Source organism: Calidris pugnax, unplaced genomic scaffold, assembly GCF_001431845.1.
Source record: "Calidris pugnax isolate Ruff unplaced genomic scaffold, ASM143184v1 scaffold41, whole genome shotgun sequence".
Classification (NCBI taxonomy): Eukaryota; Metazoa; Chordata; class Aves; order Charadriiformes; family Scolopacidae; genus Calidris; species Calidris pugnax.
The window spans coordinates 15490219-15504425 of record NW_015094509.1 but is presented as its reverse complement, the minus strand read 5'-3'; the positions used below and the strand labels follow the sequence as shown (position 1 = coordinate 15504425).

Sequence of the window (14207 nt, the reverse complement as noted above, 5' to 3'; positions counted from 1 at the left end):
GTTTCAATTGATCTAAACCTGTTTTCATAGAATACTAAGACACCAAAGTTCATGCTTTTAAAGATTACGAATGATATTTAGGCAAACATGAATGTATCTGTTCTGTGCAGTAGCTGATATCACATTATTTATAGATAAGATGAATTTTGTCTTAAAATCTTCTATGTAAATCACACCATGCTGTTTACCTTTTACTGATCTTCTGCATGAGTTCTTTTTTGCAATGTAAGGGGATTTGGAAACCTAACAAGTCAGGTGTTTTGCTTGAAAGTTGCCTCAGTATCAAAGTAGTACAGCACTTTTCAATGTATAAGCTTTAAAGCTTTAAGTAAGTATATTTTTCTTTTTTTTTTTTTAGATGAACTTTCTTTTAACCTGTTTTCATTTAAAGTGATGTACATCTTTAAAGCACTAGGATATAGCATGCCATTTTACTGAGATTCTGAATATTATTTTGCTTTGAGATTGATATGGATATTGGGAGCAAGTGACTGCCTGTTCTTGTACATTTGCTTGCATGGTAAAGATGCGTCCATGTAGATTTTTGCTTTAATAGTAGTTGTTACGTAACATACAATAAGTTTTCTTTGTTTTAATCAACATTGTCCTGTTCCAAAGTATCTCTTGACCATGCGCTTGTATTTTCTTTTAATCTTGATGCCTGTCTGTCAAAATTTATTGTATCCTAGATCATAACTAGCCTAGTCTTTTGATATTATTAATTGTTGTGATGATTTTCTTCTTTTATTCTAAAATAAAGTACAAAACATGTCTAGGTCTATTTTAGTTACTTATACCACTGTCATCATAGAACAGTAAGCAGTTTTTGGTTTGATCTATGACACATAAACCTGGAGTCTTACCTGGTGCTTTTAAGGTTGCTTAGTTTTGCAGGGAGAACCACCACTGTATGATTTAGGAGTGCTGGGCTGCAGAACAGATATTAAGACATTAAATGTAAGATAGCAAAATAATACATACCCAAAGCAGCCCTATTAGTTGTCTGTATAATGCATAATGGTAGTAGTATAGCAAAATAAAACATTTTCAGCCTAAAATTTCTCCAGTAAACAAAAATGTCTCCCTTTATTAATGAAACAGTATTTTTGACATTAGGATCTGTTCCACTTGTTTATACCGTACATTTGATAATTCTGTCAAGAGATTTGATATATCTTATGCATGAAAGGTGGTATATACTGCTCAGTTCCTCTGGGCTTCTGTTGTTCCAATTTCTAGTATAAAGATTCTCCTAACAGTGCAAAAACTCTGGTTTATTTCCATCCTGTCATCAGCCACTACACCTCAAGGAACAGTCTCAAAGTCTGTGTAAGAGGTGCTCAGATGTAAAAGGAGAAATGGGGAATATTATTGTTTGAATGACTGTTCAAGAGCCTCTTAATCATAATCATGGAATGAAAATCTATGCTTCAAAGATACTGGTATAACATAGTACAGTCCATTCTACATCAACTTTTTTATGCTAATTTGTTATTATGAAGTTTATTATGCATTGTCCGGTCATTTATTCATTCTAGTCAAGCTGGAGTTGCTACTGTGTTAGATATTCTGAATGCTGACAGGTGAGGCACTTGGCCTCCAAATATTTGCAGCCAAATCTGGGGAATGGAGAAGGACTAAAAGGTTAATAAAACTAAAAATGGGTTACAAGTTTAGAAACTAGACAAATTAGAAGTGTTAATATTTTCATAAGAAGTGCATGGACAATTTTTTAACTCATCCAACATTTTGTGACTCGTTTTTTTTTTTTTTTTAGTAAAATAATATGGCCTTTTTCAAGAACCTTTGTCCAATATGAAGTATAGATAATTATTCTTAGACATATTGTTTAAATGTGTACATTTTACTATCCACTACCCTTGGCTTTGTATCAAGTCTAAACGAGCTTTTAGAGCCCTGTCAAGCTTTGATGAAATGAATCAAACGTATGAAGGTATTTGGCAGCCTTATTAGCAGTTGGATACAGAATCTTCGCCTCCTGCATGGGTTACTGTATAATGCTGCTGTTTCACTCCTCCATAGGGCAGTTACCACTTTTCTGCACGTGGGATCCCTTTTAATGATATAGCTATCTATTTTGCTCTAGCCATGCTGATTTCAGAACTGCATTTGCAGGGGTGGAAATTACATGCTGTCGTTCTGACTGGTACAAAAGTTATAGTATAAAGTTTTTGAGGACATTTAAAACTAATCATGTAATATCACTATAATTAAAAAATGTTCACTAGCATCAAAAAATGTTCTGATTACTTCAAATTTTTAAATAAAATATATTGACTTTCCTCTTTTCATGTCAGTTGTCTTTACTATGTTAAACAGAGGGAAATTTAATTTCTTAGGTTGATCAGGAAAACACAATTCAAAAGAAAAAGTTAGCATCCAGTGCTACTGTGTGTCCCACAGGTTCTTCCACTTTGATCAAAGCTGCCTCCACTGGTGAGTTAGAGGAGCGTATTGCGGCCACTACTGGTGCTATTACTGTTGTTAGCACATCTGCTGATGTTGCTGTATCCAGTGCAGTGACCACCTATAGACAACCTTCCGAAGAGCAACAAGTCCAAGCTATGAATATAAGAAAATCAATTCTGGAGTCGGCCACTTCCGAGGAAGCGCTTTCTCTTCATCAAGCGAATTCACAAAGCAAAAGAAGAGGACCAAGAAATGCTGAGCAGATAGAAAGAACTAAAGAACTTGCAGTTGTTACTCATAGAGGTATTGGATATTATTTTATTTGTGCCCATGTAGTTGAGGAAAAATATTTTGTATAAATTAAAAGTGAAAGATCAGGCATTCATTCAGGAAATGTAATCAAACCGAATGGGAAAGGGATTTAATCTGCTTAAAATTGAGTTCTAGTGGGGCAGCCAGATGAAAAATGAAATTAATGATAATATTGTCATAGTAATTTAAATTAATTTGATTTATAAAGAGGCAAAAGGGAAAGATAAGGAATTTTCTTTTGATGCAGCTTTATAGCTTATATCATTATATTTTACTATCAAGCCTAGTGTGAGATCTGATGAAAGTTTAGAGAATTGAGATTAAAAATTAATCTATTCTGCATATGTATTTAGATACAATCACCTACAGCATAAGAATGTAATTTATAAATAGCTGCTTCATTCCAAACTAATTGGTGATGCAGTTGTAATCATCTCCCCTCTGCTGAAATCTTCAGCAAAATTTTGGCTTTTTAAAGCATCTGTACATTTTTATTTTATCAAACATGATATCAATGAATGAAGCAAAATTTAGAACACTAAGGAATTTGTTCGCAAGTGTTAAAGTAGTAAAACTAAAGATTTGATTTTTATGAAGATTTATCATCTTCCCATATGAAGATTTAAAAATCTTTCTATATTCAGAAAATGAAGATTTTAAAATCTTCTTATATTCAGAAGATTTAATCCACATGCTAAAATACTAATAATGAATAACATCTGAAGTATAAACAAAGCTTTATTTATTGTGTTAAAGGTAAATTACAATATCTGAAACAAGAGGCTGAGAAATTTTTATTATGTGCTAATCCACTGTTTCATGTTGTTCTGTTATGCATGAAGAATTTATAAACACGAATATATGGAAGAGGAACATCTTTTATAGCAAAAACAACTTGTACAAGTCTCATTATGTGGTTGATATTTTGTAAAGAATACTTTAGATTGGAATCTGTCATCCTATTGGATCAGATAATCAAATAGTTACTGTAGCTTCATTTACTAACACCTATTGAAACAGCGGAGCTGCAGTGCTAGAGAATTTTAAAACATGTAATTTAAGTAGGATAACTGAAAAACAAGCATAGTATTTGGTTTGCATATGAAACAAATTGAACAGCTATTTATGTTTAATTTGTATTAATTTTAGTACAAATCTGAAGTATTTTCATGGTTATCAACTGATATAAATTAATAGAGTTTGGTTTGTACTGATTGTGTGGCTAGGCATTGACTTCAGAACAGTTTTCGTCAAGATAAAAAAAGCAGGCTTATTTTCAGTTATAAGGGAGTGTCTAAGGGCCTGTAATAATCTCATTTAAAGATGTGAGAGTATATTAATTTGGCAGTTAAATTTGGCAGTAATTGTGATATACATACAGTTTCTTCCATCTCCTGCTTGTAATCATTATACTACAATGTCCTCTCCACTGTTTTTTCACTGTCCTTTTCTTCTCTGACCTATCCTTTAGTATAGGACATAAGCAAGGCTCATACTTCTGAATTACTTTTGTCATTTGACAAAAAAAAAAAAAAAGATAGAGACTAATGCACTGCTAAAATAATGTCATGATGCTTGTTTGTCACATATTAAAGTACCACAGGCACTAAAAGGTACCGCAGCCCAAACACAGATGAAATCAGTCCTGTAGATACTGGAGAAGAAAGCAAATGCCTAGTTCTGTGTGCAGTTTATTCCCTCATGTCACATTTAAAGTCTTTATTTTGCTAGCATTCTTTACACAATGTGGTTTAAATATTTTTTTATTGTATTATAAATGCAGAACAGTATACATGTGCATGCCATTAGGGAGGGTATTCATATACTGAGCAAAACATTAGCATTTTTGCTTGGCAAACACCAGTATTTAATAGTATACTTACAACAGCCATGAAAGCGTATCAAATTGGCTTTCATTAAGTAATGTTTAATGGTCTGCCATAAAATACTCCTCATTACAAAGACACAGATATATTTTGAAGGAATGTTTGTGAATGTGACACTATTGTTAATTGACTTGAAGACATCTCAGGTATGGAAAGATATTCCACAGGTATTTCTGTGGAGTTCCCTGTAGGTTCCTATTGAAGTATTTTAGCCTCTCTTTGACAATGAAATATGAACAAAAGTATAAAAACTGTCTGTCTTGCTCTGCATATTAAATTACCACAGAACTATATATAAAAACTATTTAACAAGTATATGGAAATTCCTTCTTTAATTCCTTCTCTATTTAATAGACATTAAAAATTAGTTTTTACTTTAGAAATATATTTCTTCCTGTGCTCTTGATCATATTTTAAGAATCATGTTCCAGATCTATGCAAATTAATTAATACTTGAAAAGATAAAATTTAATATATTAAATATAACTTACTAAAACTTACTATAGTGTGTATGTGTATATTTAAAATGGTAAAAATGTACTGTACATCTAGTCTTCACTGGAAGCTTTTTGAGAATGTTGCTAGTGAGATCAGAATAGTGCTGTTTCAGGATATATTAGCACTGATGAAAAATGATAAAGATAGAATAAGAGTTGTACCGTTGGCTTAAGGATTGTTCTGTGAATAAGATCTTTCAGAATGAATAAACAATAACAACACTGTTTTGTTTCTTAAACTGGTATTTTTTAAGTGTATATATGAAAGAGATGTATAGAGATCTAGAAGTCCTTATCTATCTAAAATTAAACTGCGGGGTTTAAATTAGTCTGCCATACTTACTGTCTTGACTTCAACAATTGTAGGTTGTGTCAACAGCTGGCTGAAGCTTTTCTTCTCTAAGCTTATTAGTTGGAAATCACAGGAGAGGAGAGGACTTTGTGTTCTGAGTATTTAAGAGAGGAAAACGGAACCCTAGATGCATTTGGTGAAATACTTCCATTAGAGATAGAGAAGTACAAGTATCATTTTATAAGGCAACATTGAGATCTCATGAGGAATAATGTACATTATTAGAGTTCTTTCATCAAAAAGAATTCAGACTGAATCAGATGAATAAAAGAACTATAATGGTCTTACATTGTTCTGATCATCCCACCTTAATAAAAAAAATGTAAGACGGGATGAAAGGATAAATATTTCAGGAAGTGAATGCCAGTATGTGGAGAACTTAAATAAGGACTTAAATAAGGAGTATATAATATATAAATAGATACATGAGGGAGAGGAGCGAGAAGAGTTCTTGTTATTGGATCGATGAAGCCTTCTGGTAGAAGGAGGGAGTAGATGAAGGGTGAAAAGTTTACTTTCAAGATGGAGCTTCATAGGCTAATGAAAAATATATTTAGATTTGATAGCTGGAAGAGAAACACAGCATCTTTTGGGTCCTGAGTTCTAATGAAACCAAGTGCTCAAACTCAGGAAAGTATAACTCTTCCTCTATTCAGAAGTAGAGGAGGAAAAAGGAGGTCCCTAACCACTTTTTTCAGTTAAATCTAGATACTTCAAATGTCAAGTATTCAGTAACAATTCATGTGGATATTACAAACACAGATTCTAGTATGATCTGTCGTCTTCAGATGTGAAATCAGGAAGGAAATTAAATGTGATTTTTTTTCCTGTTGTTTATTTTCCTTTTATTTAAGTACTATCAGCTTGATCATAACATTAGTAGAGGATAATTGTTGGTATTTTCTACCTGCGCTTCATACGCTTAAAATTCAGAGTTTAGTAATGCTGTTAGTGCTATTGAATTGTTTTACAAATCATATCAACTGCATCTTTCTTCAGTCTGTAGAAATTTATTTCAGTATATGCAAACATCATGAGAGATATTTTAGATGTTTTTCTCATGAGTACCTTTATAGCATACTTCTACGGTCTAAAGATGTGCTAAGAAACACATGTCCAAATGTAGAGGCGTTTGGACGATGCCCTTAATAATATCCTTTAGCTTCTGGTCAGCTTTGAAGTGGTCAGGCAGTTGGACTATTCTATTCTATTCTATTCTGTTCTGTTCTGTTCTTGTTGATTTTAATATGGAAGTACACATGCATTCTAATTAAATACCCCTGAGAATAATGGGAATCTTATTTCTGGTTTCAGTGGCAATAGAGAACAAGGAATACAAGGATTTCTAAATAAATCTTAAGACAGAAGCAAAGAAAGAATAAAACAAATGTGAAAGCTGATGATGTTGATACAGCAGAGGCTTCTATTCTTTCATATAATTGAGAAGAAACCTTGATCTATCAGTGCCAAACACAATCGTCTGATTCTCACTTTTGCTGACATGATATTACACATCTAGGGATTTTGAAAGGGCTACAAAGTGAGTTTAAGGGATTTTACAAAGTTAATGTAAAAATTTTTAAAGACTCTTTAATTCTACTGAAGGAGTATGAAGTGGATTGAAAATTAAGTATCTCCAATCAAGTCATTGGAGTTTTGTTCTTCATTGTAACAAACCTGGACTTCTACCACAGAAATAAATAAGTACTAGCTTCTACCACATAAGGAGAACACATCATAAACCATTTATAGTAGCCAACCTTTTTTTCACTTTTCAAGGAAGAGCCATAAAATTTGGCTGTATCTTTTTATTCAGGAATCATGATCAGTGGAGGCAATTGAACAGTGGTTTAATTTCTTATATTGAAAAATGAAGAAGTAAATTACTCTGGGTTTTTTTCCAATGAACTGAATATTTGCAAATAATATTTAGAATATTGACAGGTATATAACTACATGCACCAAGAAAGTCACAAAGAGGAAAAGACTGAAATTATTTTTAAGACTTAATTGATTTTAGTATACTATTAAGTAATCATGCATTCTGAGACAATATCCATCCCAAAGGAATTTATAAAGTAAGATCTCTCTACTATAGACACAAACGAGTCTAAGGTGCAAACAATGTAAAAAGATCACTGATACAGTTCATAATTCATAAATGAAATATAGAAACAATCAATCTGAAACAGAGTTACACAGGTTGAAGGAAAAGGCTTGCTTGTCAAACTGAAGCTGAAATAGTACCAGTAAATCTTAATGGACAACACAAGTCATCATGTAGCAGGTCAAAAAGTGACTCAATGCTTTCCTTAGGAAAATAAATACATCCTACTTATTTTCAAGAGAACTTTATATTCAAACACATTTCACTACTCTGAACTTCTGTTCTCCTTCTGAAGAACAGAAATGTCATCAAGCATTTGCAATTTTTTAACCGTATCTGCTCAGTTTCAGGATTAAAGTATAGATACATGTTTTGATGATGTTACTTTGCTATTTTTTTTTAAATCTTATTAATTTGACTGATATCTCCATTATATTTTCCTTCTCTATTTTCAGCTCTATATTTTATTAACTTTGTTATAAAGCCTTTCTCATTTCTCTATCCTTTCCCTGTCATTCTTTAAGAACACTTGTATATCACACCTTACTTTATGCTTTTTGATATCTGATTGTGTAGTATCTTAGTAATAGATGAATTAGGGAGAAAAAAACTGGCTACTGGGTGTTTCCCGTTAAACCAGCATATTTTTTGCTGTATGTTACAGGATAATTTATGATGGTAGGAGACAAGAATATTTTTTTAAAGATTTTTAAGATTTGTTATGAGGAATCTCATAATGTCATAAACTCAAAATAATCTCTCGTGTAATGAGATGCTAGTAAAACTTCTGAAAAAAAAAGGAATTAGAGTAATTTAATTCTCTTGATTTTTTTGAAAGATTCAGTGAGTGATAGAGTACTACTTTTTAGAGTACTACGATTAATCGATGTAACCTTTTTAAGGATTTGTTAGAAAATATATTAATATGTGCAATGAGTCATATCAATATGTTCTGTTTGGTAGATGAAGTCTATAACCAATGGCTGGTTAATTAAAAGATTGTTGTTAGCTAAAAGCTGATAATATCTACCTAAGCTTCTTGACACGTTCCCACTTCAAAGTCATAGGAAAGGAGAGCCATTTTCATCCAATAGTCAAGTCCAGCATGATTAGAAAGAAGAAATGGAAAAACAAAATCACTCATACAGATTTCAGGAAATGAGTTGTGTTAATGTTTTATTGAATTATTGTTAACGAGTTTATTTCTAGGATAACATAAATCCTAGAAATATACTTATTGCAGAAGATCACTGGAAATGGCTGCCCACAGAGGTTATGGAGTCTCCTTCTCTGGAGATATTAAAAATCCGCCTGGATGCGATCCTGTGCAACCTGCTCTGGGTGAACCAGCTTTGACAGGGGGATTGGACTAGATGATCTCCAAAGGTCCCTTCCAACCCCTACCATAGTGATTCTCTGATTCTTAATATACAAGTGTGGGTTTTTTTAATGTCAGCTTGTGTTCCCCAACATCTGGGAACTGATGCAAAGAAAACAAAAATTGTATTAATTTCTATTTTCTAAATAATAGTAGTGTGGTGGGAAGAAATCTGAGAATGTGAACTCAAAGGAAAGATCAACCTTTCTCTCTCAGTCTTGTGAAAAAAAGGAAAAAAAATCTTGAGACAAAGTAGTCTGAAAGACTCTCACCCCAGAATCTTTTTCAACAGGTTTTTTTTTTCAAACATTATCAAGCAGAATCCTTTGCAGATGACTTTAAATAAATGTCCAAGATGAGAAACAGAGGAATACAGTGACTGTGAGGAGGCAAAAATAGATTATTTGCAAAGACATTGCATATTTTCTAAAACATGGTATATGGGCGTTTATGTATATGCAATATAAATATTTAGGTACAGTCAAATAAGCAATCTACTGCTTTTTCACATAATATTATATTTCTGCAGATGTCATTTAAGGAGGTTTGTATGTGCAATCTTGAAATAATGGCTTTGATATTACGATATTGTTCTTCACCTCCATTAGCTGAGTAGGAGTGAATATCATGTAAGAACAGTTCAGGAGAAGGGTGGGGCTGTTTCAGTGTTTGAACTGCTCTGAGCTACACTCAAGGAAAGAAGTCTGTAAGGGCAGAAAAGGCCTAACTTTCCATGGTAAATACTCTGTATAGTTACTTGTAGTAATGCAACCTGAGTGCCTGTTTAGTGTAGAATGCTGGTGTTTAGTCATCAGCACTTTAAAAGTACTCTATACTTGGTTTAAAAGTTTAAAGAATATAGAAAAGACAAGCTAGACAATCTATTTACGTAAATGCTGTTGCATAGCTAGAACAAAGACATGCATTTGTGGGTTGTCAGTATTTTAAATAGATATCATTTACATGGCTATATACCCCCATGTTTTCATATTATAGAAGCAAATTTTCCATCTTGAAATTCAGATCTCATGTAGCTGTCAGGATGCCAAAGCTGTTTTTGAACAGTTACCATTTTGCTCGCTTGTTTCCATATTGGCATGTGTGACATAATGCTTATTTTACTAAGTATTAAATAATGCATTTTTTGTGGTTTGAGTATAGGATTTTTTGGTTATGGTGGGATTGTTACCATGTACGTACATGCATATGTAGCCTGACACATGGTTTAGTGATGGCATGTTTGGACCAAATACATTTCTGTAACTACTCCTCCACTGTGTATTCAGAGACTAATGTTCAATAAATCAACATACAAAACTCAGTGAAAAGTAAAATTCTTCTCTTGTAGTGTAAAGATGTGCTTCAGAGATCTTGAGTTGCTTGCTCTTCTATTAGTATTTAATAGCCTTGGCAAAGTGATGCAAATAGTTATATAAATCTCTCATTGTTTTAAATAATGTGTTCACAAAGACACTGTAACTATTCTCAACTCAGCCTTAGAGCTTGTGAACTCTGTTTCTTGTGTACATAAACTACTTATATACCATTCAAGTGTTTGAGGATGAGTAAAAACAAACAAAAAACCCAAACCAGTCTTAGTTCTTTAATGTGCTCTTATGATGATTTCTGAAAACAGGCGACAAACATCTCCCTACTATGAGTATTTAAACCCATCCTAGCACCTGAGATCACATATTCAAGCCCAGTCTCATTTTACCCGGGTGTTGGAAGAATAGCTAGGCCTACCTGCTGATTCATGAGGAGTTATTTTACACTGACACTCAGAGAATTCAAAAGAAACTTACAGCTATACTCCTACATTCATATTTATGTAGAAATTGCAGCTTAGAAATCTCACACAAAGATGAAAGAGCGTTACTGTTATTCCAGTATAACTGTACTGTGGGAAGGTTCAGTTCTTGGGTCCATGACTTCCACTGTGGATAGAATTACTTATGGACGTCAATTAATTTGAGGCATGGTGAGCTTCTGGTATTAAGGATTAAAAATAAATTTAAAAATACAGTATTTTGTGGCAACAGATACATTATGCTCCTGCAAATGACATATTTCCCAGAACCATTAGCAATGTTTGTAGGTTCCATTATGATGATACATAAGGAAATTTAGATTTTGCCTCTTGAGATAAAAACCTCTGTATATTTAGAGGAAGATACGGTGTCTATCATTAGAAGTGTAAAAATATTTATCATCACAGCCTATATCTATCCAATAAATTGTCTTTCTTAGTAGCATGCTATTTTTTCCTGAACCTTGTTCTGCTATTGTGTGTAGTAGTGATTACTTTTATTTAAGAACACCAATACTATTTTGGTACTTTGGTATTTATGCCTCATGCAAGGGTTTCTTTGACTATTCGTTGATTTTGTATAAGTTAACAGGTGCTGAAAAGTTCTTTGGTGGTGTACGATGTTCTTGGGTTAGCTTCTCTTAGACCTAGGTCCTTTTTCTCTTCTGTCTTCATCAGCAATATTTGCTTATAGCCAACACACACATCTTCTTCTAGATAGTTTTTATATATATCTTATCTATAAAGTCACTAGAGTATAATGTACCAAAAATTAACATATAGTTAATTTCTATAGAAGGTCTTTTTTTTATGTAGGGTTTGTTGATTGCTGACAGAGTGAAAGACAAAAATTCTTGTGCGCTTTTTGCTTCTTTGTCTCTTACCTTTTGATATTTGTTAAGTTTTTGGTTTACTCTCTTTTGGTTAGTAGTTTTGTTTCAAAAATATGTGGAGGCCACATGATTTGCCTGGATTAACTGCCTTTATAACAAAGTCAACCCAAAATAAGGGTTCTTACAGAAACGGTTCAGCAGTGGGCTTAGGGGTGAGATGGGAGTCAACTCCCTTCCATGTCATACTTTGCAAATAACCATTTTCAAGCTCAAAAGAGGACCAGCTGCAGAACCAAGAGCAGAGCAGTAGACTGTTTTTCTTTTTTTTTTTTTCTTTTTTTTTTTTATCCAATTTTCTGTGGTTAAAACCAAAAAACTAGTCATTGGTATGCTTAATTTAATAATGCAGTATTTCTTTTCTGAATAAAATATTTCTGTTTTGTCTGTGTAATCTAAACACAGATAATAAAATTTCAGTATTTCCTGAATAAAATTTATTTTTTCCTACTAAAGCTAGGAACATAGCTAAGGTAGACTTTGACTATAACTAGTGGAGATACTTTTGGAATGGGGAAGTAAACTGTGGGCCTATAAATCTTGAGAATACATTCCAACGTGTTACTTTTGGAAGGACTTTTTGTCTACTAAAACACTGTAATTTTTTAGCTGTTGCCTCTTTTCTTCTTTTTCCTAAATTAATGACTTTTAATGTAAATTTTAAAATCTGAAGTAACAGGCAAAATATGTTGACAAAAATATGTTGACATTTCTACTGCTTATTAAACCTTTTCAGAATTTATGAGGGTTAATATATATTCTGGATTGCTTACATGCTTATAGAATTCAGATCTGAGCATATGTACTTAATTTCAGCATGCCCTCAATAACATGTCATGGATGACTCTTCCTTCCTTTTAAATTCTCTATCCCTGGGAAGAATAGCTGAATTAAAATTTCACCAAAAATCAGCTGTTTAATAAATTTCATAGTGTTTTTTTTTTAAATTTCCTGAGCTTTTAGTTAGCAGTTATGATAGTATTCTGTAGTTTTTTCTTTTTTTTAATGGAGGGAGTGGGAGATAAGCATTAGTATTGTACTGTTTCTCACTACAAAATAAACACCAAATTTCAACTGTTGTAGAGAAACATATCTATCATTCTTTTCATTTTTTGGGTTCCATAAATGTGTGACAATGTTTTACACAACTATATGGTGCGTGGAAATAAACACCTTTGGCCATAGTTGGGGGTTTTTTTTGGTTATGCAGGAGAAAAATTAAGTTACAAATCTCACTTCTTTCCTTTGTCAGGTGCACAAATTGGTCTCAATACCTGATTTGTAAATTATTTCCCATCAGTGGTAAACAATATGAGCTTGTTAGGTAGCCAGTACTCTAATTTCTATATACATCCATGATTGTAAAATGAAATGAAGTATTTTAGACTGTATTGGCTGATATGTCTTTTTGTTTGTTTGTTTGTTTTTTTTAACTAGTGAAAAAGGCCATAGATTTTAAATCTAGAGGATTTAAATTGTTTCCAGGGAAAGACAACAGCAACAAGTTTTCTATCTGTGAGTGTACTCCTTTTTTGTTACTTTTTTCTAGTGCAAGAGTGAAGTTTGTGCTGTCTGTGTTGTTTGTGTGTTTTCAAAATTGTTAATGTATTTCTGATAACTGACTTAAATCTGTTTCTTCAGTCTGCATGGTGAATTTTTAAATATGGTTCTATTCTAAAGTCAGGTTTTCTATAAATCTGGCATTGTGGAATGATATCTTATTTTGTCAGTAATTTTGCATTAAATTTGCTATATTTACAAAAAAATAAATATTCAGTCTCCCAGGTATCAGCTGAAATCTTAGCCGTAAACAGGATATATATTATTTTAATTAAAAATTTCTACTAGCAGCAAAAGGCTATACAACCCAAAGCTTATCCTCATTTACAAATGTGCAAGCACGTATTTTTTTCAAGTGACACTTGAGGTTAATTTCTGAATCTTTTTTTCATCATTAGCTTCAACATTTTGAACTGATTAACTAACTGTACTTTTAAGAATTCTGGAGATGCTTAGCGTCTTCAATTTTAATTAAAGAAAATAGAAATTGAAAGTGGTCAGCATCTTACAGGAATGGGTCTTGATTAACTCAGAAGGAGTCAGGCAACTTTCTAACCTAAATTAAATGGGTATGGCTCTAAATACATTGAAGAGAATATATTTTGCAAAAGAACGTGCCATTTTTATAGAGTTCCTTTTTGGACTAGAACCGCATTTTAAATATTTAGAAGTAATTGTTTAAAATAAAGATGGTCTAACTGCATAGCCTATGTCTGCTTATATTACATTTCATTATTCTTCACAGGAGTGGAAGGACTTGTTTTTGAAGCTCCTTAGGTTGGACACATTTGCACTAATTTTTTTGTTTAAAGTGTCAGTGATGGATTCAGTTTCCAGGATTTTGCAGGCACAGTGGCATAACTTTTAATGCATTTTTCAGTTTTAGATATTAAACTGTCAACATATTAGATGGGATTTCTTTATAAAAAGGTGTCTTCAAGCAGCAAGACTCTAACATTTACCAAGTGAGAAAAATAAAGCAAAA

The 14207-nt window shown here is 32.6% G+C and overlaps 1 protein-coding gene across 1 annotated transcript in view; it reads left to right on the top strand.

The window, feature by feature from the left end:
* CSMD3 (CUB and Sushi multiple domains 3) overlaps positions 1-14207 on the top strand; it is a 600957-nt gene that overhangs the window by 255464 nt on the left and 331286 nt on the right. Inside the window, exons 7-8 of the mRNA XM_014965576.1 lie at positions 2425-2733; positions 13100-13177. Coding sequence (XP_014821062.1) covers positions 2425-2733; positions 13100-13177 — 387 coding nt within the window. The remainder of the gene's footprint in view (positions 1-2424; positions 2734-13099; positions 13178-14207) is intronic.